This window comes from Podarcis bocagei (assembly GCF_964188305.1).
Source record: "Podarcis bocagei genome assembly, chromosome: 6".
Taxonomy (NCBI): Eukaryota; Metazoa; Chordata; class Lepidosauria; order Squamata; family Lacertidae; genus Podarcis; species Podarcis bocagei.
In genome coordinates, this window is record NC_138130.1 from 46,698,482 (window position 1) to 46,725,270 (window position 26,789).

The 26,789-nt window shown below is 40.3% G+C and overlaps 1 protein-coding gene and 1 long non-coding RNA gene across 11 annotated transcripts in view; one reads left to right on the top strand and one right to left on the bottom strand.

Moving 5' to 3' along the window:
• The window catches only part of DMD (dystrophin), a 1,036,503-nt gene that overhangs the window by 700,512 nt on the left and 309,202 nt on the right, over window positions 1-26,789 (bottom strand). For all 10 annotated transcript variants that reach the window (XM_081197764.1, XM_081197771.1, XM_081197761.1 and 7 more), the window contains exons 3-4: window positions 4,047-4,139; window positions 1,205-1,282 (exon numbers count right to left, since the gene is read on the bottom strand). In XM_081197764.1, the coding sequence (XP_081053890.1) occupies window positions 1,205-1,282; window positions 4,047-4,139 (171 nt within the window). The remainder of the gene's footprint in view (window positions 1-1,204; window positions 1,283-4,046; window positions 4,140-26,789) is intronic.
• Window positions 4,060-9,008, top strand: LOC308589048. The gene is made up of 3 exons (XR_014009063.1): window positions 4,060-4,127; window positions 7,747-8,343; window positions 8,377-9,008. It is a non-coding gene; the product is annotated as an uncharacterized lncRNA (long non-coding RNA).

A 26,789-nucleotide genomic window follows, 5' to 3' on the forward strand; every position in this document is an offset into this window, starting at 1 on the left:
GGGGAAGGAAGCGCCATCACCTTCCCCTAAATCAAAGGGTAGTCCGGTAAAGGATTCCAGGGGGCGTGGCTTTGTCCTAAGCCTATGGAGGTGTGGGCCCACGGCACGCCCCCGCGCGGTAACCCCGGGGGAGCTCCTAGTTGACGTGCATCAGCAGGACTCCCTCTACTGGTGGTTAACCCTCACCGGTCTTCAAGCAAGCAGGCTGAAGCCGGTTAGTTGTTAGGTCCAATGCCTAAGCCAATACCGCTCAATTCCTGTAATCAATAAAGTTGTGGACTAATTTGATCCATTAACTTGAATTCTCATGTCTCGTGTCTTTATTTCTGAGGGGGGAGGCAGGAACTTGCCACACAATTCATTCCCAGGTCCAAGACTGCACACATTTCAGGTGAATTATAGGTAGCCAATAGAAATAAACCAACCGTAAATGACTAAATCTAGCAATTGATCTATACTGCTAGATTGCTAAGAGTACCCCTTAGAATGGTATTTAAACCACTGAATTATTTGCATATTCATTCAGTAGAACTTTCCAATTCCCTAGAACAAGACAGCAAGAGAGGGGTATTACTAGTAGTTTTATTCTGGAGATTAATTCTTATATGTTCTTATATGTTCTGGAGATTAACTCTTATAAAATTATTTCATCTGAGAGGGAGAACACATTCTATGGCTTTTAGAGGCACTGCACGTTTACAGATGGAAAGCAAGGCTTAGGAGATAATGAGTTGGAACCAGACTTGCTCCTGCATGAACCTCCTTCCATTTCCCACCTGAAACTGAATTTCAATAGCCTTACCGCCAGAGGAAGGCAGCAAGGCAGCAATTTTAACCGATTCTTCCTTCCCTCTGCAATTCCCACCCACCATGCTATCAACCATGTTGTTTTCAAGGCTCTTCCACCACCAGAGAAGCTTCTCAAGAGGCACAAGTGGCTGCAGGAGGAAAGAAGATTTGTCACTTCCAGCACCAGCAAAACACATTTGAACGCAAGTCAGGATCCAACCAAGCGGCTTCTTCAAGGCTATTTATTGAAATAATGCCTGATGTGGGATAAGCTCTCTGATCTCCTGCATCCCATGAGATTATATTGGATCTTATTTATTGTAAAGCATACTCCAGAAGCAAATTTTCATATCTGTTTATTGAGTTCTCCTCAACTCTCTATGTGTGTTATGAACCCATGTAAATATTTACTTACATTGTTTTTCTGAAGGACTTGTAGTGCTTTGTTGACGTTGTTCAAGGCATGAACTCTTGTGGAACCCCTTTCTTTACCCTGTGAATATGCATAGTGATTATTAACCACGAGAAATAAGGAAATACTATATATTAAAATTAAAAATAATGTCTCACAGAAACAAACAGCACAGAATAGCTTAAAATACCAAAGAATGTCAATCCTTACTTCAGTAATATATTTTTCTATGGCATTTTACAATGGCCCTACTGAATGAGGGCATCAGTGAGACAAATTCAGATTGTTTTAATTATAACAGGTATTCTTTTCCATAGGCCAGTTGAGGACTGCTACCAAGGAATAGCATTAAACATACATGATATTCTCCAAGTATATATTTGAAGTTTGCTATACTAACAATATATGAGCATTCTTATGTGAAAAAATTGAACACAATAAAAAGGGGCGGTGGCTGAAAGAAAAGCGAGTGATGGATTACTAATAGTCCCAGTTAACCCTTTTATTGTAGGCTCTGTCACAGTGCTAGTAATTTCACATTCATGACAAGATTTAAAATGTCAGGAGCTGTGACACTGCATAAAATATATATTTCTACAACTTTTATTATAAGATCTAGTTTTGAAATTTGGAGTTATAACCTTCAGCTACTATCCCTGCTTCATCTTTGATCTAAAATGGGGAAGAATGCCTTGCATCATTTTAATTGAAGGAGGCCTACAGTTAATGGCAATTATATTTTGAATACTAACAACATTCTTGCCTAGCAAAACAAAACTTTTTTGAAGTTTTCTGTGGGAAGCATGCAAGCTTCCCACTATCTGTTCTCAGTCTGCTCAGGTAAAAAGAAGCAACTAGATTAAAAAAGAAGTTATGTATAAAGATGCAGTGGACCATGCTGACAACTAACCTATTGATTTATAGATGTATACACCACACAACAAACAAATGACCCTATCCAAGCAAGTGCTTGTGTGAGGATGTTTGGTTTGAGCTTTCCTTCTGGGGGATTTCCCCCAAACCCTCTGGGGGCAGATTTAGACGGGGTGCAGGGTAAGTGCAGAGAGAGGAGTGATGTTCCACTGTGCAAGCAGAAAGCATTGCACCAGCAGAGGCTCAATGCATGTAGGCAGTGAATTTGACACATTCATAAAACAGCATGAAATACTTCGTCAACTTCTGGACAGTGAAACACAACAACCAATGACTGAGCTGTACATCAGAAAAGGTCTACGTAAGCCGAAGAGTCTAACAGAAAGTACTGATGGTGCTTGCTTAATAATATTAACACGCAAGGAGCTCCACAGCTTAAACACAGCACAGTAACTGTTATATGTCTTGTAGAAGCAAAGCAAACATCATGTGGCACCCTTAAAAGTGTCTCTCATGCTTATAATAGTGGTAATAGCTTCTAACTATTGCTGTTGTGCCCCAGAGTGGCTAGGGCAACCCAGTCAGATGGGCAAGGTACAAATATCATCCTCATCCTCATTCATTTATGTGTACAAATTGAATTACTAAGGAGGTAGAGAAATAGTTTGGAGACAGTCTAAGGCTTGAATTCAAAGCTGTGGTTCTTCCTAAGTGCTCCTTATTCAAATTTCTCCCCAGCTCTTTGAGGGCTCAGTAATTTGAGGTTGTTTCTGAACTGCATCTGATATATTCAGAAACTTCCAGTGCCCTATTTTGTTTCAAAACTATTTGCATGAAGAAGCACAGCTTGTTGCTGCTTTTGGTTAATTCACCATCATCCCCTCCCATTTTTGTCTGGGTATTTGACTAGCAAGGTCTGGTGGGGGGAGGGCAAATAAGAGTTGCTGTTTTAAGAAACTGTTCCCCACAAAACTCCAAATTCACTACAGTGGTGCCTCGCAAGACGAAATTAATTCGTTCCGCAAGTTTTTTCTTCTTGCGAGTTTTTCGTCTTGCGAAGCACGGTTTCCCATAGGAATGCATTGAAAATCAATTAATGCGTTCCTATGGAAACCGCTTGCCAGGCTGGCGGTGCGGAGAAGGGCTTTTCTCCCCACCGCAAGCCTTCAGGACAGGTACGGGAACAGAGGGGAAGGGGCGCAGTGCTTCTCCTCTGTTCCTGGGGCTTGCAGTGGGAGGAGGGTTTTTCCTCCCCACCGCCAACATTCAGAACAGCATTCTGAATGTTGGCAGTGGGAAGGAAAACCCTCCTCCCACCGCAAGTCTTCAGGACAGCCATCCGAAGGCTGGCGTGGGGAGAAGGGCTTTCTGCCCCACCGCCAGCCTTCGGAGCAGCCTTCCGAAGGCTGGCGCGGGGAGAAGGGCTTTTCTCCCCACCGCCAGCCTTCGGAGGAGCCTTCCGAAGGCTGGCGCGGGGAGAAGGGCTTTCCGCCCCACCGCCAGCCTTCGGAGGAGGTCCGAGGACAGTGGGGAAGAAGCGCTGCGCTTCCCCGCTGTCCCGGAGATTTCCCTATGGGCTTTCGTCTTGCGAAGGAAGCCCATAGGGAAATTCGTTTTGCGAAGCGCCTCCAAAACGGAAAACCCTTTCGTCTAGCGGGTTTTCCGTCTTGCGAGGCGTTCGTCTTGCGGGGCACCACTGTACTTTCCATTGTACACAATACAGTCATACTACTTTATTAGGTGCTCAGCCTAACATGTTCCAGTCCTATGGTTCAATTCACGTTCTTATAATCAGTAAAAATTCAAAGTGCTTCATAAAGAGAAAATGGGATTTTCAAGGACCAGAGATCCATGAATATTAATTTCACAATATAATTCATGCACTCTAAAAGTCAAATCCAGTTACAACCATAGTGGGTATATCATAAATATGATTGCTGGACTACATCTGGCTGAAAACATGTATACATACAAGCTTTTGGCCCGTAAGACCTTCCAGGAGCTCCAGGAGCCTTCGTCCATCTTGAAAATCATTGAAGAGATCTTCTATAGGGTATGTACCAAACTACAATAAAATAAAGTAAAGGTTGTTTTATAATGGAGCATTGTGAATTTCATGCTAAGTTTCTTAATATCCTATTTGTTGGTCAGAGGAGCAAAAAAGATAACCCTTTACAATCTAGGCATTCTTCTTAATTTGAAGATTCTTTTTTAATGAAATGCTTTATTTTGTTACTAAGAGTTTGTACAATCCAGAAAGCGGAGTCAGTTAATTTGAATGGGGTTGGGTACAGTAAAAGCAGGAAGACTATATAGGCAATAACATTTATGTCCCACTCTTTAGCCAATGAATTTGGAGTGGCTTGCTGAGGGCTCCCAGGCCTCCCATCCACCTCAGTAGTTGTACTTTATGTCTCTTCTGACCCTTCTCTAGCCGAGAACTTTAATCTGTAATGATTACAGTAGTAAAGTCATGTTTTCAGCAGTGTCCTGGCTAGCTCTGAATATATCCTAATGGGGCCAGTTCCAGAGGAGACAAGGCCCAATACAAAGTCTTGCTTCCATTGTCTCTTTCACCGTGGACATGTGCCGCAGGCCCCAGATATATGTGTGCATGCGTGCGTTTTTCTTCAATAATAAAAAAAATCAAGTAGCAGCTATGAGGAAAAGAAGGTGGTTGCTGCAAACCAAACTCAGAGGTCACAGTGAATAGTAGAGAACAGGGAAGGCCTCAGCCATTTCTCTACTGAAATTAGGCACTCCTGAAGTAGCATGTCTGTAACAAAAATTGCTTTCATAGTTTTGCAACATGCACATGTATATAATATAATAAAGCTGTAAAAGTAGTCTTCTTTCATTCTTCCATTAAGACGTCTTATTTTTTTTAATAAAATGTATAATTAAAATTGATCCTAGACAAAACTACACAATAATATGGGAGGTTAACTACAGAGAGGAGATAAAAACACAGCATGGAAGTATCTTCAGTAAGACATTTTAATTACAAGTGTGTTACAAGAAATCTTTAAAGAAATGATTTTGAGGAGATTGAAAGGCAACCTTCTATTAATCATCAACTAAATATTACATAAGGTTCCCTATGCTGCTGCCACACAGTCTAACCTGAAGAAGAGCATGCCATTTGTCTGGCAGGGAGGTAATTAAGTCGCCTTTCTGAAACGGATTGAATGTCTTCAGTGGATCGACATTGCAATAAGTCTTTAGAAACAAAGGATTTGAAGAGACGGTAAAGAAATATGTTGCATTTCCAAGGTCACTGGAAAAGTGTGCATTAAGAAGTGAGAAGCTTTTGGAAGAACAAACTAATATATTGAAATGCCATTTTGAACTCCTGATGCGTGCAATAACAATATCACCTTTATTTGCAATTGCCTTCAAAAAGATAGACAGAATTATATTTTTCATTCTGTATTTGGTAAAAGAAATATTCAGTTTAATTTAGCGTTTAAAATGTTGGTTAAATAATATAGATGGCACTTTAAAATCGGCTATAACAGCAATGATATTTTATGCTTCCATATGAAAGTTTCTGAAACCTCCCTACAGTCTGCACCCCTCCCAGTCTGGTTGTGATTTTCTTTGATTTTCTACCTTAATATGCTAGGTAGGGTGATGATGGTTCAGGAGAGGGCACTGCAGAGAAGCCCTTAGGACCTTGCCATATCCTAATGATCTCAAGAACAACCCACCAGAGCTTAGAGCAGAGCTTTCCAAACTGTGTAATCATGTAATCATGACACTGTAGCGTCTTGGCTGCAGTGTGTAGGTGAGGTGTGTTGCTCGAACGTTCCCCAAGCTCCTCCCGGAGCTGGAAAGTGGTTAGTTTAACCCCCAGTTTGCTAGTAAAACTGAATTACCACATTGCGAAATGATGCATGTCTAAAAAGTGTGCCACCAACATGAAAAGTTTGGACAGCTCTGGCTTAGAGCCTTATTCAGCTCTGAAGTATGTGTGTACATAAAGGAGCGTCTCCACCCCCATCGTTCAGCCTGGACACTGATCCAGCTCCGAGGGCCTTCTTGCAGTTCCCTTATTGAGAGAAGTGAAGTTACAGGGAACCAGACAGAGGGCCTTCTTGGTAGTTGCGTCCGCCCTGTGGAACATCCTCCCTTTAGATGTCAAAGAAATAGACATATCTGACTTTTAGAAGACATCTGAAGGCAGCCCTGTACGAAGAAGTTTGTCATGTTTGAGGTTTTTTGTGCTTTAATATTTTGTTGGAAGCCACCCAGAGTGGCTGGGGCAACCCAGTTAGATGGGCAGCATACAAATAATAAAATTGTTGTTACTTTGTTTCAGAGAGCTCCAAACTATGCTCCAAAAGTGAATTGGCATAATGGAATTATTTGTGTTGGTTCTGCCATCATAAATAATGCCAGAGATGAACTCAAACGGGTCCAGCAAATTTGGTTCTGAATGTAGAAAACTACCTCCTACTGAGTCAGACCAGTGGTCTACTCCTCCACGTCTTTCCCAGCCTTGCACTAGAAATCCTTTACCTAGTGGTTCCAGGGATTGAACCTGGAAGCTTTCAAATGCAAAGCACATAATGCCTACTATATCTCCTCCTCCAGCTTTCTTTTTGTAGCATGTTTTCAGCCTGGAATATAACATGACTTGGATAGTGGAAGTAGGAAACAATACCAAATCAGACTAAGACAGACAGAGAAAGATTTAATGGTAAGGTAAGAGAAGACTCAAATGAAGGAAGAAATTGATGTGTGAAACACACTTACAAAGAACCTCAAATATATCAAGGAAAGCCTTTCAAATAAGTTCATCTCTCCTGGCTCAAGCTCCTTGATTTAAAAGCGAACACAGGGGCTTCAGTATCCCACTGCAATAATGTAAACACTGCTGTGTAATACCATCTCCTTTCTACTGAATAAAGGTCAAATCACAGACACTTTTGTTGCTTTCACTGATGTGGCTGGTGGCTGCGATTACTAATCTTTACATGATAGAGGGGGTGGGTGGGAATTACCAAAAGGCTTTAAAAAGAAGAAAAAGGCAGCTGAAAAGATGCAACAAACAGGGGAGATAAGATGTCAGATAGAGATTAAATTAAACCTTTCGCTCTTCTGCAGATTGAAGGAAATGTGAACTCTACCTAGAGAACCCAAAGGAAAATGTTTTAATTCACAAAGGAACTTGCCAATTCCCCACAAGGCAATAAATATGACTTTTCCTAGCATAAGGTCAGGTCACACATAGCTGCATAAAGTTAAAACCACTTGTTATTGCAAAAAAAAATTGGATTGAAAACCATCTTTAAAAAAGATGTTCATATATAATGATAAGCCATAGTTCTTCACTTAATAAATCATACAGTCTAAACAAACCATGGAGGGCATAGCTTAAAGTTACGTCCAAACGCAAGATCATAGTTTGTTTTGCCCTAACTTCACACTTGCTAGCTAGTCTTAAACCATGGTTTGTTGTTGGTTTATGGATCAGGGAGCAGAAAATCATGATCCTGGATTTGGACATCACACTAAACGATCATTTGTTTACCTGAGGAGCAGCAAAGTAGGAATAATGGGGCAAATTATGGTTTATTAAGACTTACCGGTACCTTACTGTCACATGCAAATACTCAGATGCCTTCCCTCTTTCAAGTCTTTAATTCTCTTTCTCTGAATCTCCTCAGCGTTCCATCACTTAACTCAAAGAGAACTATTTAGGTCCCTACTGAAACTCCTACTTACAAAAAAGGGCTGTGCTTTGGACATCCAGCAGGAAGCTACACTTTACAAGGTTACGGACAATTTTTTATCGTGTCCATAGTAGAATCATAATAATAAAAAACCAAAAGTGACAGCATGCCTTACATCTCTGGTACACACAAGCTCTGGAAGTAATTAACTTTCCTCCATTTTTGAGGACGCCTTCACACAGCCATTTTCCCATGGCACTATTCTATATTGAAGTGGTGCATGTGTGTGAGACAACACCACAACCATGTGAGTGAAGCCCACAGCATGGGTCTTCCTCATCTGGTTGCTATTCTTCCTTCCCAGTGGGATGTCAGACAGATGGGAAAGTCCCAGGTATTTACATAGATATGGGAGCTCATTCCATAGGCATGGAGCTACCATATACCGCAAACCACACCGGGTGTTGAAACCATCAAAAGCATCTCAATGCAGGTGATGGGTAAAATTACAACACAGAAGGTATCAGTGAGATGTTACCTTCCTCTCTCTGCACTTCTATCATGTTGAGAGCTTAGCTAGAGGGTGTGTGTGTGTGTGTGTGTGTGTGTGTGTGTTTTAAGAAGATCTGAATTTAAAAAGGTTGATAGACTTTCAGCTAATCAAGCAGGCATTTTCATTAGGGGTTCATTGAAATTCATGCCTAGAACTTAAGAAGAACATTACATTATGTTGAGCTGAACAGAGGTTTTCAGTCAGATTTAATAAAATGGAGATTGCAGAGATGTCTGTGGTATATGCTTTTACCATATTACATTTATTACTTTCACCATATGATAATTTTTTTCTAATGGGGCGGGCATTGTTCACTACCACTGTCAAATAAATAGTGTTCTATTGAATAATTTAAAGTGTTTTTTTACTGTACATAAGAGAATTGGAAAGTTGCTGACATAATATATATTTCAGAAGACCTTTTACAGAAAGCTAGATTGCGATATAAATGCATTTTCTAAGTGTTTCTACTTTCCAGAAGTAACAGGGGCAAATAGCTAGTTCCAGAAAGTCACACTTACAATTTCGTCTACAATATTTTCAAAAAGCAGCAGTTTATTTGTAACATATACTACGAGAGAGATGACTTTGTTTTCCTGTATAAGCTCTTTTGACTTGAGTAACACTGTGAATGAATATTAATTTGCTGAAGATAGGACTTCTGGATTCCTTACCCTGACCATTAAGTCCAGTTGTGACCGACTCTGAGGTTGCAGCGCTCATCTCGCTTTATTGGCTGAGGGAGCCGACGTACAGCTTCCGGGTCATGTGGCCAGCATGACTAAGCTGCTTCTGGAGAACCAGAGCAGCGCACGGAAACGCCGTTTACCTTTCCGCCGGAGCGGTACCTATTTATCTACTTGCACTTTGATGTGCTTTTGAACTGCTAGGTTGGCAGGAGCAGGGACCGAGCAACGGGAGCTCACCCCGTCACGAGGATTCAAACCGCCGACGTTCTGATCGGCAAGTCCTAGGCTCTGTGGTTTAACCCACAGCGCCACCCGCTTCCCACAGAGAATACTTTTTATCCCATTCACACTAGTCCAATACTAAAAAATGTCCTCTGATAACTGTTGTTTTATTTCCTGAGACAGATGGATGCCAGCAACACGTATCAGCACATCTCCCTTAAAGGAGCTGAAGTGATAACCAACCTTTCTCTTTTGTGTAATGTTAGGTACTGTTGACTACACCTCTTTATGCTGTTAAAACATTCTAAAAACTCATATGCATTATAAGATAGTGGAATATGAAACATCTTTTTTCCTAAGCAATCAGGTTAAAGTCCTGTTATGCTAGTGGAAATCCTTGCATAGGTTTCTGCTTATGCAACTATTTAGCTGAATACAGACGAATATATTTATCTTCTCTCCTCCCATTTTTCAGTGTTGTTCTGAATATATAAATGAATTATTTTCCTCCATAGTGGAATTAATTTTCTTGCCCTGAAATTAAAGTATAACTGGTCATGTTCATCTCAATGCCTGTTACTATTCAATTAAGCAGCTGAAGTTAAAAGGTTAAATTGATTCTGTTTAGTATAATTAAAAAAATTATTCAATCAAATGCATTCCTTTTAATTAGACAATCTATCTTAATAGCATATCTAATACCATTGTACTAGAATAAAATCTTATTACAAATGAGCTTTTCTAGTTTTAGTGTTTTCCATTTTTAATAAGAAGGAAATTAGATTAAGAGCAGACAACTTCTAAAACATGCTATTGCTATCAGTTCAGCAGTCTTGATTATGGGGAATAGGCATGAACCTATCAACTAATGGGGGCAAGGGCAGGGACTGAAGAAAAGAATGCAAATGTCCCTTGATGGATGGAAGTCTGCAAAAATCTAGTCATGTACTTATACATATACCAGTAACACAACTATGGATGAAAGGTTTACATGATTTATTTTGATATAGTTGTCATTGCCACCTCTTACATCTTGGAAACCCATAATACCCACAGTTTTTCTAACCACTGGATTATACAGAATATTATACATAAATTTAATACTATCAAATGTATAATGCAAATGTTGAGCAAAGGTCCATTACCCATAAATAAATATATAAAATGAAATATTAAACAGATGTAATTTGATATCTTTCTGTTTATTTTGCAGTGAATATATTTATCACCTGTTCCTCTACCATGTTTAGATATCATATTTCTTCTCCCTTAGAATATGGTAAACAGATTGAGAAGTGTTAGCATACTACAAGGAACAGACAAAACAAATATGGAAGAAATTATAACATTTAGTGCTGTCACTGCAGGATGTAATAGCATTCTGCCAGTGAATGACTGAGTTGAAATGATACCATCAAATGAATGCAACCCTTTGAACAAGAAGACTTAACTCAACTTTTGTATGTTGCTCACAAATTTCAGCTTGTTACAGAGATTATATATACATATATCCAAAATAGCCACGATTAGTAGAGTTGTAGAAAGAGAAACAGGTTTGCTTTCTTCTAAAACTCTAAAACCCTCTTGCGGTAGTCATGGATATCTCAGTAAAAACAACCCAATTTATTGTAGTTGTGAAAAAGTCAAATTCCTTGTCAGGGAACGTTAGGCAACGAATCAGAAACAAAACTTGTCAATATTGTAACATCTTCATGCACCAATCACAAGATTCAGTTCAGAACCTGATTTGGCATTGATTTGGCACATAGGAGGAAGACTTAATTCATATGATGAATCTCTGGGGTTTCTAAAAATGGAAAGTGGGCAGCATAAGAAACAAGGCTGAAAAGAAAAGCAAAAGCAAAAGAAAGAGGAAAGAGTGAGAGTAACAGACCTCTGACCTGAAAACTGAATACAGTGGTACCTCGGGTTACATATGCTTCACGTTACATACGCTTCAGGTTACAGATTCCGCTAACCCAGAAATAGTACCTCAGGTTAAGAACTTTGCTTCAGGATGAGAACAGAAACCATGCTCCGGCAGCACGGCGGCAGCAGGAGGCCCCATTAGCTAAAGTGGTGCTTCAGGTTAAGAACAGTTTCAGGTTAAGAACGGAATTCCGGAATGAATTAAGTACGTAACCAGAGGTACCACCGTATACCAATATCAGCTGTTTCTGTTTTGTGGCTAGTAAGGAATTGCAGCAAGACAGATTAGAGGCAAGTCCCATGCCTGCAATTACTAATGCTATTAGTGACAAAGGACATCTTTCTACAGACTTCAAGAGACCCAGATCACTCATCAAATAAATATTTTTGTTGACAAGCCTCATTGCAGTGGTTTTAAATTAAAATAAAATCATTCTGCAGTACTTCACTTAAATTACAATAAATACAATATGGAATCCAAAGCCATGTCAACAACAACAGGTCATACAACAGAGATGCAGACACAGGGAATAGTCCCTAGGGCAGATCCAGATGCCAACTCTGTCCATATAACTACTTTGGCAACACTATTACAGACCAAATCATGTAATCCATGACACCAAGGAATCATTCGCTTGCTCATATTCCAATATCATATATGCTGTAATCTGCTAGCAGTGGAATTCTGCACTCAGATAGGATAAATAGGCCCATCTCTACACAAAAGAATAAGTAGAAACAAATGGGAGCATCCCCAAATGGAAAAAATCCAACTTGTGTGTTCCATCAGTGCAATGATTCCTGCTTGCACCATGGAACTCCCCACCTTCTCCCTCAATACATGACCCCTATACATGCCCCACACCCTCCTCAAATCTCCCCCAGAACAGATTTAGAGGATGTACAGGGGTTGAGAGGAGTTCCACATTACCCAGTGCTACATTGGATATAAACCCATATCTGCTGTCTGATATGGCAATATTTCTAAATCAAAGAGGGAAAACATTTTAACCTTCCAGAATACTCTGTTACTGACTTCAAAATAAGCACTCTAGAGTAAAAAACAACAACCCCAAAACTTCAAATGGGAGACTGTGGTGTGAAAATGATGGATCACAACCCATCAAGAGTCTCAGAGTCTCACTTGTGGACTGATCCCGACACAAAGGACTTTTAACACATTATGTGTGTAAATTGGTTTACCAATGCCACATTGTCTGTGCCATCAAGAACCAGTTTGTGAGTAACTAATGTGAAGTGCACAATTATCCCGATGTAACGCTGTACTGTTTTTAACACTTGATTGGGAGCCGCCCAGAGTGGCTGGGGAAACTCAGCCAGAATGGGCGGGGTATAAATAATAAATTATTGTTATTATTATTGTTATTGTTATTTTCTGCATTGCCCCTAGACCCCAGAATGAAGACTTGCACACAAGACACTTAAGAGTAAACGTTTGCAATTTCACTGACAGAACAAAAGGGTCTGCGATAGGGAATGAAGCACCTGTGGACTGAATTCTGGAAGACAGAAAAATAATTCCTGGCTGAATAAAAAAGTCAAGTTGTGCATCAGATGTTAATTGACAAGGAGAGGGAGGGTGTAGTTTTCTTCTATGGGAGAAAGCTTCCCATTGGCCACTGAAGGTGATATGATAAGCAGCCTGGCCTCCCTCTCATCCAAGATAAACCCCACAAGATTTATCCTTCCAGATAGGGGTGGGACAAACTCCTTCTACTCGCAATAGGCAGTGTAGGGGCCTTTCATTTTCTTCTTTCCTCACATTTTACAACCACTTCCAAATCATACTTACATCTCAGGATAACATTTCATACATCTGATGAAACTAATTGTACTCCACAAATATATATGCCATAATAAATGTGTTCGCCTTTAAAGTTGATTTTGAATTTAGAGATACAATAAAGGATACTAAACAATTTAGAAGTTAATGCACCAAGTACTAGTTCACATATAAAACGATTCAGTCAAATTTCCTATGCTTCTGTGAAGGAAGTAGTGTGTGGACCATACTCAAGTCACATATCATCTAACAGTCAAAAGCCACTTCTTCAGTGTAAACCATATGCTAGCCAGTTTATTATGTGACAACTCTAAGTGGCCACCTGTGGCCTCTGGAGCCGTAATAAGATGATTATTACCATGATCTTCACTTGCCTAACATTATGATTGCCTGTAGAAGCATGGTATTATCCCCCACCTAACATGGCACTGATAGTCAGTGGGACATAGTTAGATGTACCATCCGGAGAGTTATGAAGCTGCTACCACAACAAAAGAGATAACCCAATAGATATTAATATTTGCCAGGAAATCTCCAGCTTACGATGAAGCAAATGCTATTGTGGCTGAAAGCTAAATAACATCAATCAGAAGAGCATACTCTTTGCACAAATTAATTGTCTTTGATATAAATAGTAAAAGAAGATATGATAAAAGGGCCAGGGTTTTATCACAAAAAGTCATTCACATCTGAATTGTAGGTTACCACTTTAATGGTCTTTCATCTCTTGTAAATAGTTCAAAAGGATGTTTTATCTACACACAGACAGACAGACAGACAGACAGACAGACAGACACACACACACACACACACACACACACACACCCCAATGGTGTTTATGTGCCAGCTAAGTACTGAATAGTGCTTTGAGAAAGTTTTTGAGTACTAGATTGCTGAAAATTCAAACAGCTACTTCTCAACCTTCTCTCTCTTTTTTTGGTTCACAGACATTTTGGAACAGCTGTATCTCAAGTGATTTTTCCTGAAGTAGGTATTGAATTCATTTCAACACCATTCAGAAACTGTGGCATTCAAACTCATGTGAGCCAGCCTCTTTGGAAATAATCTCTACAGCTTCATAACATGGCTGAAATTGCTTGTAATTGTTGTGATCAGTTCTTACAACATTCAAGGCAGTATGATTAAACTCTGGTGGCAAAGTCAAAAATAATCACACACTTTATCCTTGGATGATGATAACACTTTACAGTGCTCCCAATAATAACTGCTCCATACTTCATAGTTGTCAGACAAGACAAGGCAATCTTGCTCTTAGACCTTGAAGTTGGGTCCCAATCTTGTAAAGAGAAGCATCTGCATAAGGCACCATAATACCACAGGGTGTCACAGCTTCCCTACATAAGAAGTTACATTGTTCAGAAAACACCCAAAGACAGTAATACCACCAGCCAATAAAAAAATTAAGCGTTTTCTTGTCTGCTGCACTATACACAGCTTGAGATTTCAGAGCTACTTGGAACATTTTAAAATACACCATTGCAACAGTTTAACATTATGACCAATTTAAAAGCATTTAGAAGAAACAGTATTTATTAAATTGCAATGAAGGAAATCTACTCTTAGGGGAAAGGAGGAAAAAGCCATGTGTTTTAGCACATGATACAGAGCATTTTCTTTTAAAAATTTGAAGCATGTAATTGATTTTCTTCATCCCACTTTCACCACCAACACATGTCACAGGGATGAGCTATCTTGTTTATCAACAGCACATGATGCAAGAAATTTGATGAATGTTTCAGATACATAACTACTTTCCACCAAAGTAATATCATGCTCCCAATAAAAATGCCCTCTTTCCAAACAAACAAGCAAACAAAAAACAGGCAAAAACAAATTAAAATCAAGACATGAGGAAGAATTGACTTCTTATATCCTTGCAGCCCTGTTCCCTGCTGATAATCAGAATATTCAACAACAGAAAAACATCTTTTACAGACACTGTTCCTATTGTCCTGGGCAAACATCTGTGCTTCATAGCATAAAGGAGCTATAGTGAATCTAAGTTACAGTCTCATGTTCTAATAACTTAGATTTTTGTATTGACTAGTCACAGAACAAAATGTTTATATTTTGGATTTTCAAACATTAGAAGCTCAATGTAGTCCACCTGCTAGTATACGTCAACTGTTTAAAAGGACTAGAGACAGAACTTAACACTACATAGCCAGGTCTCGCCTAAGACATTTTGTTTCCTGAGGCAAAGCAGCAAATGCAGCTTCTTCCCCATGAAGTGAAGAGGTACAAGATCCAAGGCTAGCCAAGCTATTTTGGCACCTGAGGCAGAAGAATCCTACAAGCAGCTCTCTCACCCCCTTGTAGTAACAACAAGAAAATAAGAATAATTCAATATAGTGGTACCTCGGGTTAAGAACTTAATTTGTTCTGGAGGTCTGTTCTTAACCTGAAACTGTTCTTAACCTGAGACACCACTTTAGCTAATGGGGCCTCCCGCTGCCACCGCACTGCCACAGTGCAATTTCTGTTCTCATCCTGAAGCAAAGTTCTTAACCCGAGGTACTATTTCTGGGTTAGCAGAGTCTGTAACCTGAAGTGTCTGTAACCCGAGGTACCACTGTATTCTGTTCATACAGTGGCTAGCTAAATGCCTACAACTATTTTCTGCCCTTTAATTGCAACCAAATTCCACTGCCTCACTCTGCCTAATGATAGGGCCAGCCCTGTATGTATTAGTTTAGTTGCTGCTACAAGGACAGGAAGAGAACCTCCCTGGGGACAGCACTCTGAAGAAGAGGTGAAACAATTGAGAAAGGCTTCCCCTCCAGTCATTGCTCACTGTATCTCATGTGGCATGGACAATCTCTGATAACACCAGAAATCCTTTTGGTGCCATGATCTATGTATTTATTTGAAGTATTTTACCCTGTTCTTCAGCCAGAATGGCTTATAAAGATCAATAATAAGGCACACCTGTGCCTTTCTCTGTGCACATGTGAATATGCATATTGATAATCATTACCTATAAAGGAAAGAAAAAATATGAGAGCTGAAAGCAAGGCAAGATGTGCATGCACAGCTGTGTGAACAAAGTCTGGAGCTACAAAATGAAAGATGTTAATTCACCAATGCTGCTCTGTAAACAAGATCAGATAATTTGGAATGTCAAAATCTGATAGGGAGAATATAAGCATCCTGAGTCTATATAAGTAAGTGCCTGTCAATCCTCCATAACCTGAGCTCAAAGTGAGCATAAAAAAGAGGAATTGGTTTCAAAGCCTGCTGTTATCAACCTCTCCTATTGACCTCAGCAAGGTACAGAGCCAACCTGCACAATAAAAAAATCTAAAGTCTTCACAAGAGGCACATAAGCTAAACACAAGAGACAGAGAATTTATTTTAAGAGGTGGCATTAAAGAAAGGTTTTCTGATCTGCTGCATTTTCTCTCTCTACACCTGAAATATCTGTAAAAGTAAGGCAGCTTTACTAGAGGCTATCTGCTAGCAGATGGTTTTTGTCCCCTTCAAGTCGATGATAGGGCCAAAGACCCATCATATAGCTGCTGATAACAGCGCAGGGATTTTTGAGTTCTGCAATGCAACTCAATCATGTTCACACCTAACTTTGTAAACAGCAATAATTTATGTCTACATTGACTTCAACAGTGAAGTAACTCATTGCACCACTTTCATAATTATCTCAAATTATTTTTCTCAAAAATAAAGCTAATGGTTATTCCAAACTCCTATATATTAAATAGAGATGATTCTTCCTCTGAGAAGGAAATTCTGCCTAGTTCTAGGATAGAACTATCTGTACTATGCTGCTGCCAAATTGTCTGCATCATTTATTTTGAGGCATCCCAAGGGAAGCAGCAGTAAATTAATGGCGGACCTAATGGCAGTAGTTGAAACCAGCAGTTGGTTAGACACAAATCCTACAACAGTAAGAACATCACTACAGTAGTTCTACCAGTAAAACTAACAGCCCAAGCACAGGACTGGCTCAAGATAGACAAGGTGTCCACTCCCCAGTTCTATATTCAGATGCTACCTGTGCCAACTGGCAACAAGACAGCATGGAACATACAGCTGCATCCTCCAGTACCTCCCCGCCCTTTCACTCTAACAGTAGGGCTAGCACTACACAAGCACACTCCTGTGGTCTGCTCTACAACACATCAGTAATTCCTTTGCGCTTTCTGTTGACAAGAGATTAATATATTGAGGGATGCAATTTTCAACTGCACTCCGTACACCCAGAAGAGATATGTAGAAACAATATTCAGCAAAAAAAGTTGAGAATTTTCAAGTACAGTGGTACCTCGCGTTAAGAACTTAATTCGTTCTGGAGGTCCGTTCTTAACCTGAAACTGTTCTTAATCTGAGGTACCACTTTAGCTAATGGGGCCTCCTGCTGCCACTGACCCACCGGAGCATGATTTCTGTTCTCATCCTGAAGCAAAGTTCTTAACCCAAGATACTATTTCTGGGTTAGCGGAGTCTGTAACCTGAAGCACCTGTAACCTGAGGTACCACTGTAGTGCACATCAGTTCACAATATTGGGTGGCATTTAACATAGCACCATGGAGATTGTTCTATCTGCACAAGGATTTCTGCTTGCCAAACAGAATGATCTCCCCTCTACTCTTCCTGCATGCTGTTCTTGGGAGGGGTGTGGGGTGCACAGGAGTAGTAAGGTGCTGGCTTCCACTAGCGGAACAGGTTAGCTGAATCTGACTCACTGAGTTGAACAGAGTATTAATAACCAATTCCTGACAACCAAATGTTCTCTTACACTTCTTATCTAGGATAGTGGAGGCAATAAGATGTTTATTATCATTATATATTAAATTTATACCTTGCCTTTCCTCTGAAAAGAGCCCAGGGCAGCCAACAACAATGTCAAGAGACACATTCATACTGTGTATCGGTTCCATTACTACTTTTAGGGGATTACTCTTCCTCAAAAGTGGCACATGGTTACTCTAATGACATCGAGCTTTTGAAGGACATTAGTATCTATTGTAGCCAACCTATCAGAAAACATAAAGTTTAGTCATTTTAAACACCTTTTGCAGGACTTTGGGTATTACTGTGCTTATTGTTGGATGATTTATTAAACATGACTTGCTCTGACTGAGGTCCATGTCCCCAGCATTGCAACAGCAAAATATTTTGCACTGCACTCTTCTGAATCAAGACAGCTGTTCCCAGTTATGTATTAAACCCGGTAAGTTACATAGAATGGCAGCAATGATTTCTGACAAGCTTTGCAGAGTGAACTTCAAAATATAGAGGAAAATATGAGGAAAGTTGGTGTAACAATTTAAGTTTGGAAGGAGCTGTTCGAAAGTACATTTCCAGGCCAGTAAGTTCAGGCACTGTTTCAAGGGTCAAGTGCACTGCAAGATCTAAATGGTGACAACAGCATGATACCACCATTAATTCAAGAATGAACTGGTTGTCAGGGGTTTCTAGAATCCAGCCCTTTGGCCTATGTATTGACAGCTTCATTATCTGTTGTGATTCCAACTAGTAATTCAGAGAAGATACAAGTAGACTGACATGCTTTTACCACAGCTTCCAACAAACTCCTGTTTTTCAAGCTAAAAACTAATCCATTGCATCTCAGCTGGTCTATCTTCCAGGATGTACCTAACACAACAGATTGTTTATATTGCTGATCTGCAGGTCCATCGACTTGAGGAGCAAGACAAATAGCTGCTGCCAGACACTGAGCAACTTTCTTCTGTTCTAGTTCATCAAGGATTTGTAGTATCTCATCCATAGCTGTCAACTTTTCCCTTTTCTTGTGAGGAATCCTATTCGGAATAAGGGAATTTCCCTTTAAAAAAATGGAGAACGTTGACAGCTATGAGCTCATCATATGCAACTTGACCTCTGTAGTTTGGAGCTGATCTGAACAAAAAGGGGTCACTAATTTCAGCTCTGAATTTCACAAAGAGGAAGCAGCCAGGCGTGATGTTAGCACACCACATCCTTGGAGAAATCCCAGAGTCTCTGGGGAATCCACGGTAGCTAATGCCAATACCACTTTATCAATTCTTAAAATGCTTATGGCCTGGCACTAAGCAGAAACGTGTGGGACCAAGGAGCTACAGCCACTCACCCACAGTGCATCTGTACTCTGCCCTTGATGTGGTATAACTCCATGAAGCTATGCTAAGGCCCAGAGGCATAGTCTGAAGCTATACTGCTTGTCTGAAGCTAGGTAGTTTGAACTTCACTCTCACTGCACTGGGACGTCTCCTACTGGTCCTTTTACTCCCCAGTGTTGGTTCTTGCCATTTGTTCCTGCCACTGCCTACCCCCTGCCTTGTAAGTGCAATAGAGGGACCATACCCACTGGGAAAGGTGGCAGGTTTCAGTTGAATGCCTTTCCCTCCCCCCACCCCAAAAAACTTTTAGCCACATCAGAAAGCCTTTTAAAAGTGCAGAAAGTGGGGAAAGGAAAGAGGCAAAAACAGAAGGGGAAATTAGTGTGAGGAAAAGGGGAGAAAATCATAATCATGCACTCTCTTAAAGCCCACCTGAAACCTGGCACTGGTCCAGAGGGTAAAAGTAAACCTGGTATATAGAGCTAACCTATGGTTACCAGATTTTTTTCCAATGAATCTGGGGACACTTTAAAAAATAATAATCATGCTTTATTATCCATAATTACATGGTTTTCATTGGGATCCAGGCTGTAAACTCCTGTGCTCCTGGCAAAAAATCAAAGCCCTAGACAGGATCCAGTAAAAAGCTGGAAGTTTATTCTTTGGAGGAAAATAAATACCTGTACAAATAAATTAATTCTCTAATAATTATACTTCCTCAGGTTTGAGGGCTGAACCCTATCTCAAATAGCTAGAAACAGAGGGGGAATAAATCCCCTCAGCCTTGATGATACAGTGGGTACGTGCCAGTTTTTAAAAGGAGAAATGAAAGAGATGGAAAGCCAGGCTGTTGTGTCAGGCGACACAGGGAGGAAAGAAAAGCACTTTGCTCATGCTCAGAGGCACTCTTTCCACCTCAGCCGTGAGTGAACCTGGTGCATGGAGCTTCACGAGGTATCCTGGAGATCAGCAGGCTGAGAAAGTGTCCTGCAAGCCTGAGCTCCTCCTCCTTCCAGCTGAGCCTCCTTCCGAAGCCGCCTTGCCTTCTTTCCTTGCTGCCCCAGCTCTGCATTGCCTGTGTGTTTGACAAACTGGAGGAAGGCAGGCGTGGAATGAAAAGCTCCTTGCCTGCTCACCAGCTAGTTCAAACTACAAAGAAAGAAATAAGAAAGGAGCCCTCCAGAAACAGCAAGCGAGGCAAAGAACAAAAGACATGGGGGAAAGCCCCTTAGCGCTCCATGAATTTGAGCGAGGGAAAGGCTCAAAACAGTATAGATGTGGAGTAAGGGCTTGGGGATACTGACACGAAGTCAGCTGTGATTTAAAGCAACAGTAGGGAATGTAAGAGAATGGGCTGCTTGGGGGGGGGGGAGAAGCCCTGCGGCGCCAATCCAGCTGCTGACTGCGGGCCTGGAGAGCACAGCAGCAGCAGCGCCCAGGTCCTGGGATCAACGCCACCGGAACTGGGAGCGATCCAGGGGACATTTAATGAAATCCGGGGACATTCTGGGGAGGCAATTTGTCTGGGGACAGATCTGCAAATCCGGGGACTGTCCCCGGGAAATGGGGACATCTGGTAACCCTAAACTAACCCCTGTCATTTCGTTTCTTATACATTCTGTATGCTATGCACTGAGTTTCTTGATTGATCTTTGAACTCAACAAATCATATAAAAATCTGCAATTCATTTAGATACTAGAGCTGAGGCAAGTTTGTCATTCAAAATTTTCGATAAATTTAAATTCACATTTCTAAGGTCAGATTTTATTTCAAAATGTGAATGCCTTGGAAAAGTTGGCCTATATTGATTGTTGTTTTGGGTAGGCTTCAGATATGAAATCTGACAGCATTATCATTTGTGGACAGTGGACAGCCTAACTATTTGGTTAATATTTGACATCAAAATCTTCAAAACAGAAGGCTGAAAATTTACAATTTTCTTCTAACTCAGACAATACCCATTTGGATGTGGTGACTGCACACATGTCCACATCTTCCAGATACATGAGGAAGACTGCTTCATATGTTCTTTATAAAAACAGACATGCATCTTGAAACAACCTAAAATTCTTTTCCTGAACTAACATTTCCAACAGTATAGAATGCCATTTTGGCCTTAATCTAACCCACAAACTACAAAGAATATTCACAAGTGGCATTACAGCAACTGATATACATATTTAGACTGTTAATCAAGTGAAGGGAAAGAATTCTAAGAGAATGTTCATGGTGTTGCTTACTGCTTTTCAAAATTCTTCTGCTCACCTGAGATTTCAGTTTTCTCAAGACCTTTGATTTAGGGTCTTAGCCTTCTCTTTGAAACACAAATCACAACCTTTGCTTATGATTTATGAAACTAAGGGACAAGCAAATACATGCCTTCAAAAATGGAGTGTTCACAAATCCTGTATGCCAAAAATCATTACATGAATAAATAAAAGTGATCATAAAAGCAGTCATAAATCTAAACTTCTGGCATTGGAAACACTTGTACAGTAATGCCAAGCTTATTGCCAAGCACAAGCACTTGAGTCTGAGAATACATATAGATATATAGGTATGAAATCATAGAAGCATAACACATTGCCACACCATATGTTTAATAATTATTAAATTGCATAAGTCAATTATTGTGCTTGTTGGATTATTACAGGCAGGAGTGACTGAAACTGCATTTGAAGAGGAAAGGGAGGTTCAACCATCCTTTAAAAATGGAAAAAAAAATTCCTCTCCATTCTTCTGAAGTACCATATTTTTTGCACCATAACACTCACTTTTTTCCTCCTAAAAAGTTAGGGGAAATGTCTATGCGTGTTATGGAGGGAATGCCTACGGGTGGCATGCCTACGGATTTTCCTCCTCTAAAAACTATGTGAGTGTTATGGTCGGGTGCGTGTTATAGAGCGAAAAATACGGTAATTTGAATGCCAGGTATATAAATATGCTTATTTACTGTTGTCTCTATTATAACCGGATTGGATGAAGATTTTTCCATTTTCAGCCAATGTGAGCAAAGCCCTCCACTGAGAGCTAGCATAACAAATATCTGGAGAGGTGAAATGTGTAAGGTGACTTTTGCATATATAAAATTGCACATGCCTTTGCTGCTGTTTTATTTCATTTTATACTAAACTAGAGCACAGGTACACGGCTGTGGAAAGGCAGTAAAAGTATTTTTCAGGAAAACTTTTAAAATATAAAATAGCATATATTTATAAATCTTAAAGGAATAATATTTTTTTCTTGAACAAATTCCATTTTCAACATTTCAAAATTCTACTGGTTTTTTTTTAATTTGTTGTAAGAACACCAAATAACAAGCCATGACACAACAGAAACATGAAATAGCAACAAAGTGAATTGGTGATTCAGTTCACACTAATGCAATGTGAGAGAATCAGAAGAGAAGGGAAACAGGAATTTAACGTTTGCCTTTGTGAATGCAAAGCTATCTTAGGAATTGTGTTTTTCTACAGAGTATTAGCATTAGCCGTGTATTCACGCTGTCTGAAGTTGTGCATGCATGACGTTAGCCACAATCCATATTTATCCTGTAGTTCCTTGAGAAATACTGCTGTTTGATGTGTTTTCCCTCAAAAAGCTTCCACTGGATTCAAAAACATAAGTCACATTCACTTTGCAGTTACGCTGAGATATGTACATTTGAGGCAGCCATTGTGCAGGCACAGATGACAGCTTCGTGATTAGGACTTGGGTAGGTTGGAGGCCCAGAAAACATCCTCAATTCCTCTCTGCTGTGAGCAGCAGTGTGCAAATGTGAAATGTGGGTGAAATGATTCCATTGCACTTTACGCAACCATTCTCTATCTACCAACACTTTTTACTCTTAAAACCAGTTAGCTTATGATTTTCATTTTTCCTTACATCATTTATTCTTCATCTCCTACCTGCTTCTCATAATTATAACAACAAAGAAAAGTGCTTGTATTGGATAGAAAATTCACAATTACATTTCAGTCTTTTAAGAAGCGACTGTAACCACTGCAGGAAAGCATAATGTAGTAGTATCACACCAAGTTGCGTACCATCAAACTTAAACGCACAGGCCTCAAATTATATGCTCCACAGTCACAATATGCAGGTGATATTAATATCCTACCAGACAAAGTCCACTAAACTTAACAACTTCAGATGGTCCAGCAGTTAATCTTTGCTAAGGGATATAGGCACAATAATTTCAAAGCATTTTCTCTTGGAATAGTCCTTCCTGAAAGCTGTTGATAAGTGAGTACGCACATCCTTTGCAGCTATAAGAGCTCCAACACTGAAACACTGGCTGCCCAGCACCCCCAGTTAATGTAAGTCAATTGTGATACTGCTAAGGGCAAGCTGCCTTAATTCGGTGACAGGGCATTTAACTGAGAGAGGCATTTGCGTGTTCTACAGCAGGCATAGGCAAACTCGGCCCTCCAGATGTTTTGGGACTACAACTCCCATCATCCCTAGCTAACAAGACAAGTGGTCAGGGATGATGGGAGCTGTAGTCCCAAAACATCTGGAGGGCCGAGTTTGCCTATGCCTTTCTACAGTCTCCACACTGGTATGTGTATCTGCTGATCTTTTGGATCAATTTAAACTGAAGCCAGCAAATGAAAACTACACACTTTTTTATCGTGTGCCTGAACCACTTATTTTCCCATGATGTAATTTTCTTCAGTGTAAGATTTTCTTCAACTTATTCAGCATTTCTTCAACAAAGTTTTCTTAAATGTTCTCCAGACTTCTTATTGTCTTGCTTTTGTATAAGCTAAAACTATACCCAGGTACAAATAGCCTCACAAAATGTGATTTGGAGCAAATCTCCAGTAGAAATTGGCTGAAAAATAAGGTTATAACTCTTTTAGATGAAAACCAGTACATTTGAAATTAAAGTTAAATAGTGAATCTTTGGTTAACTAGATGTTATCTTAAAACTATGCAATTTTCACCAATTTATTAATTCTGATTTTAGTCTTCCCCTTAACTTTTTTAAATTTGATGTGATGAGGAAACCATTAACTACTTTGGTATTCTAGAACATGCCTAAAATGTATTGAGAGACAAGATACACTGAAATATCAGTAATGTCTTTATGCATTTGTGGCCAGGAAGAGGTAAAAGATAGTGTTCACTATGTATTCTATTCTTCCCTGTACAGTTTACTGCTTCTGGGAATAGGTTTTTGAAAGAGATTCTTCAGGCAGTTTCTTTTTTGAACAGGAGATCTGTTACTTATTTATTGATAGGGATTTGTTGGCATCTGTCTGTCTCGAGAGACAATGGAAGAGTGTGCCACTGGGGGGAAGTCAAACCGCTGGAGATATACAGTGGCTACTGTGGCCCTGGAGACCATGGGTAGGCAAACTAAGGCCCGGGGGCCGGATCCAGCCCAATCACCTTCTGGGAATCAGTGTGTTTTTACATGAGTAGAATGTGTCCCTTTATTTAAAATGCATCTCTGGGTTATTTATGGGGCATAGGAATTCATTCATTTTTCTTCTTCAACGTATAGTCTGGCCCCCCACAAGGTCTGAGGGACAGTGGACAGGCCCCCTGCTGAAAAAGTTTGCTGACCCCTGCTGGAGACCAATACAGAAAAGACAGGCTTTATTGAACCTGGGACAAATGAAGGGGTCCAGTTTCACTGTTACAAATGCCCCATGGTGTTTCTTCTCTCTGCCCTCCTCCCAGCAGTCATTTCTCCTCTGCTCGCTGCTGTGGATACACAACCAGTCTGTCTCCAGGTACTGCAGTTGTCTGCAAGGAATTCCCACACAATGGGTTAATATGGCAGGCCTTCATGTCATGTTTGCAGACATCTTGCACAGTTGGTCTGCCAACAGGCCTGTTGCCTGAAGGACATCCTTGGGGATCCTGCCATATTCCATTCCATGTACATGACCAAGTTAGTGTAGACGCCGCTGAGACAGAAATGTGAACATGCTGGGAATGTGGGCTTGGAAGAGCACATCTTTGTTTGAGACTCTGTTCTGACAGGTTCAGCCGGCTCCTGTTGCTCCATGAGTAGAAGTTTGTTTAAGAAAAAGCTACTTTGGAAGCCCTGGCTTCCAGCATCCTGCCTTGCAACCTTATTTCTGCCTGATGGTAGGTCTGAACTTGTGACCTCCAGCCCGTCACTATTAACTCTGTCTTCCAACACCTTGTTGCCATTTTGTACCCCCCACCAGAAGCACTGACTGTCTAAAGCAGCTTTTCCATAATATCACAAAGACTCATAAAAAATTATACAGTCGTACCTCAGAAGTCAAACGGAAATCGTTCTAGAAGTCCGTTTGACTTCCAAAACATTCGGGAACCAAAACGCAGCTTCTGATTGGCTGCAGAAAGCTCCTGCAGCCAATCGGAAGCCGTGGAAGCCCCGTTGGACGTTCAGCTTCCAAAAATCATTCGAAAACCAGAACACTCACTTCTGGGTTTGCGGCGTTTGGGCGCCAAAATGTTCGGGAACTAAGATGTCTGAAGACCAAGGTACGACTGCACTGCATCTCATTTTTTGTGATAGGTCCTATAACATGTAGGATAAAAACAAGTGACTTGTCCGTGAACAATCAGTGAGCTTCCTAGCTGAGCAAGGGTTTTGATTTGAGACTTCATAGCTATACTTAAGACTGTGTATTAAGTAGACCACACTCGTTGCAGACTGAGTTATCTAAAGTAATCACACATTTTAAAAACATTTGGATGAGACAGCAAGAATTAAAGTAGTTGCTTTGAAAAACTGTAAGTCCCAGTTGTAAAGTTCCTCTTTTCATTCACAACTTTGATGGATATTTTGTAGCATAATAAATTTCTTACTGTTATTTCCACCACAGCAAATAACTTGCATAGTCTAGAATGATAACAACGAAACAGTATGGGGGGGGGGGACGACGACAAGGATCTCTGTCAAGCTATTTTTATTTATTTCTGAATTGTGTATCTGGTGATACACAATATATCATTGCTTCATTTTGAAGAGCAGTTTTAATAACCTGATACCATACTGAGGCTAAAACAAACACATGCAAAAGACTCTGTGCTTGGTTTAACAAAAACATCCAAACCAATTTGTGTAAAAATTGGAAAAGTAAATTGGTCCTGGGCTCACAACTACATCTGCCAAGTTCCAGCCCAGAGCAATTTAAATGTCATAATAATAATTTGAGCTGGTTGAAGAAGAAAAAAAAATACAACTCTGGTAAAAATATGTCATTATGTTACATTGCTAAGCTTCCTGAAAATAATTTGTGGGTAAGATATGGGCTTACAAGAGTAGGAGACCCCAAATAACTCACACTTCCCCCCAAAAAGGGGGGGCATGAATTACAGAAAACAGATTTCAGATACTCCAATATTCCTCGGGGCAAATATGGATATTGATAGCATGCTTGAAACTTCCACAGCCATACAGAGAACTAATTTACCCCATCATTCAGGGCTCCATGTTGAACTACACTCAAGTACAGTGGTACCTCGGGTTAAGTACTTAATTCGTTCCGGAGGTTCATTCTTAACCTGAAACTGTTCTTAACCTGAAGCACCACTTTAGCTATTGGGGCCTCCCGCTGCTGCCGCGCCGCCGGAGCACGATTTCTGTTCTCATCCTGAAGCAAAGTTCTTAACCCGAGGTACTATTTCTGGGTTAGCGGAGTCTGTAACCTGAAGCGTATGTAACCTGAAGCGTATGTAACCCGAGGTACAACTGTACTTCCTTCTTCGTGCAGCTATTCCACTGCAAAT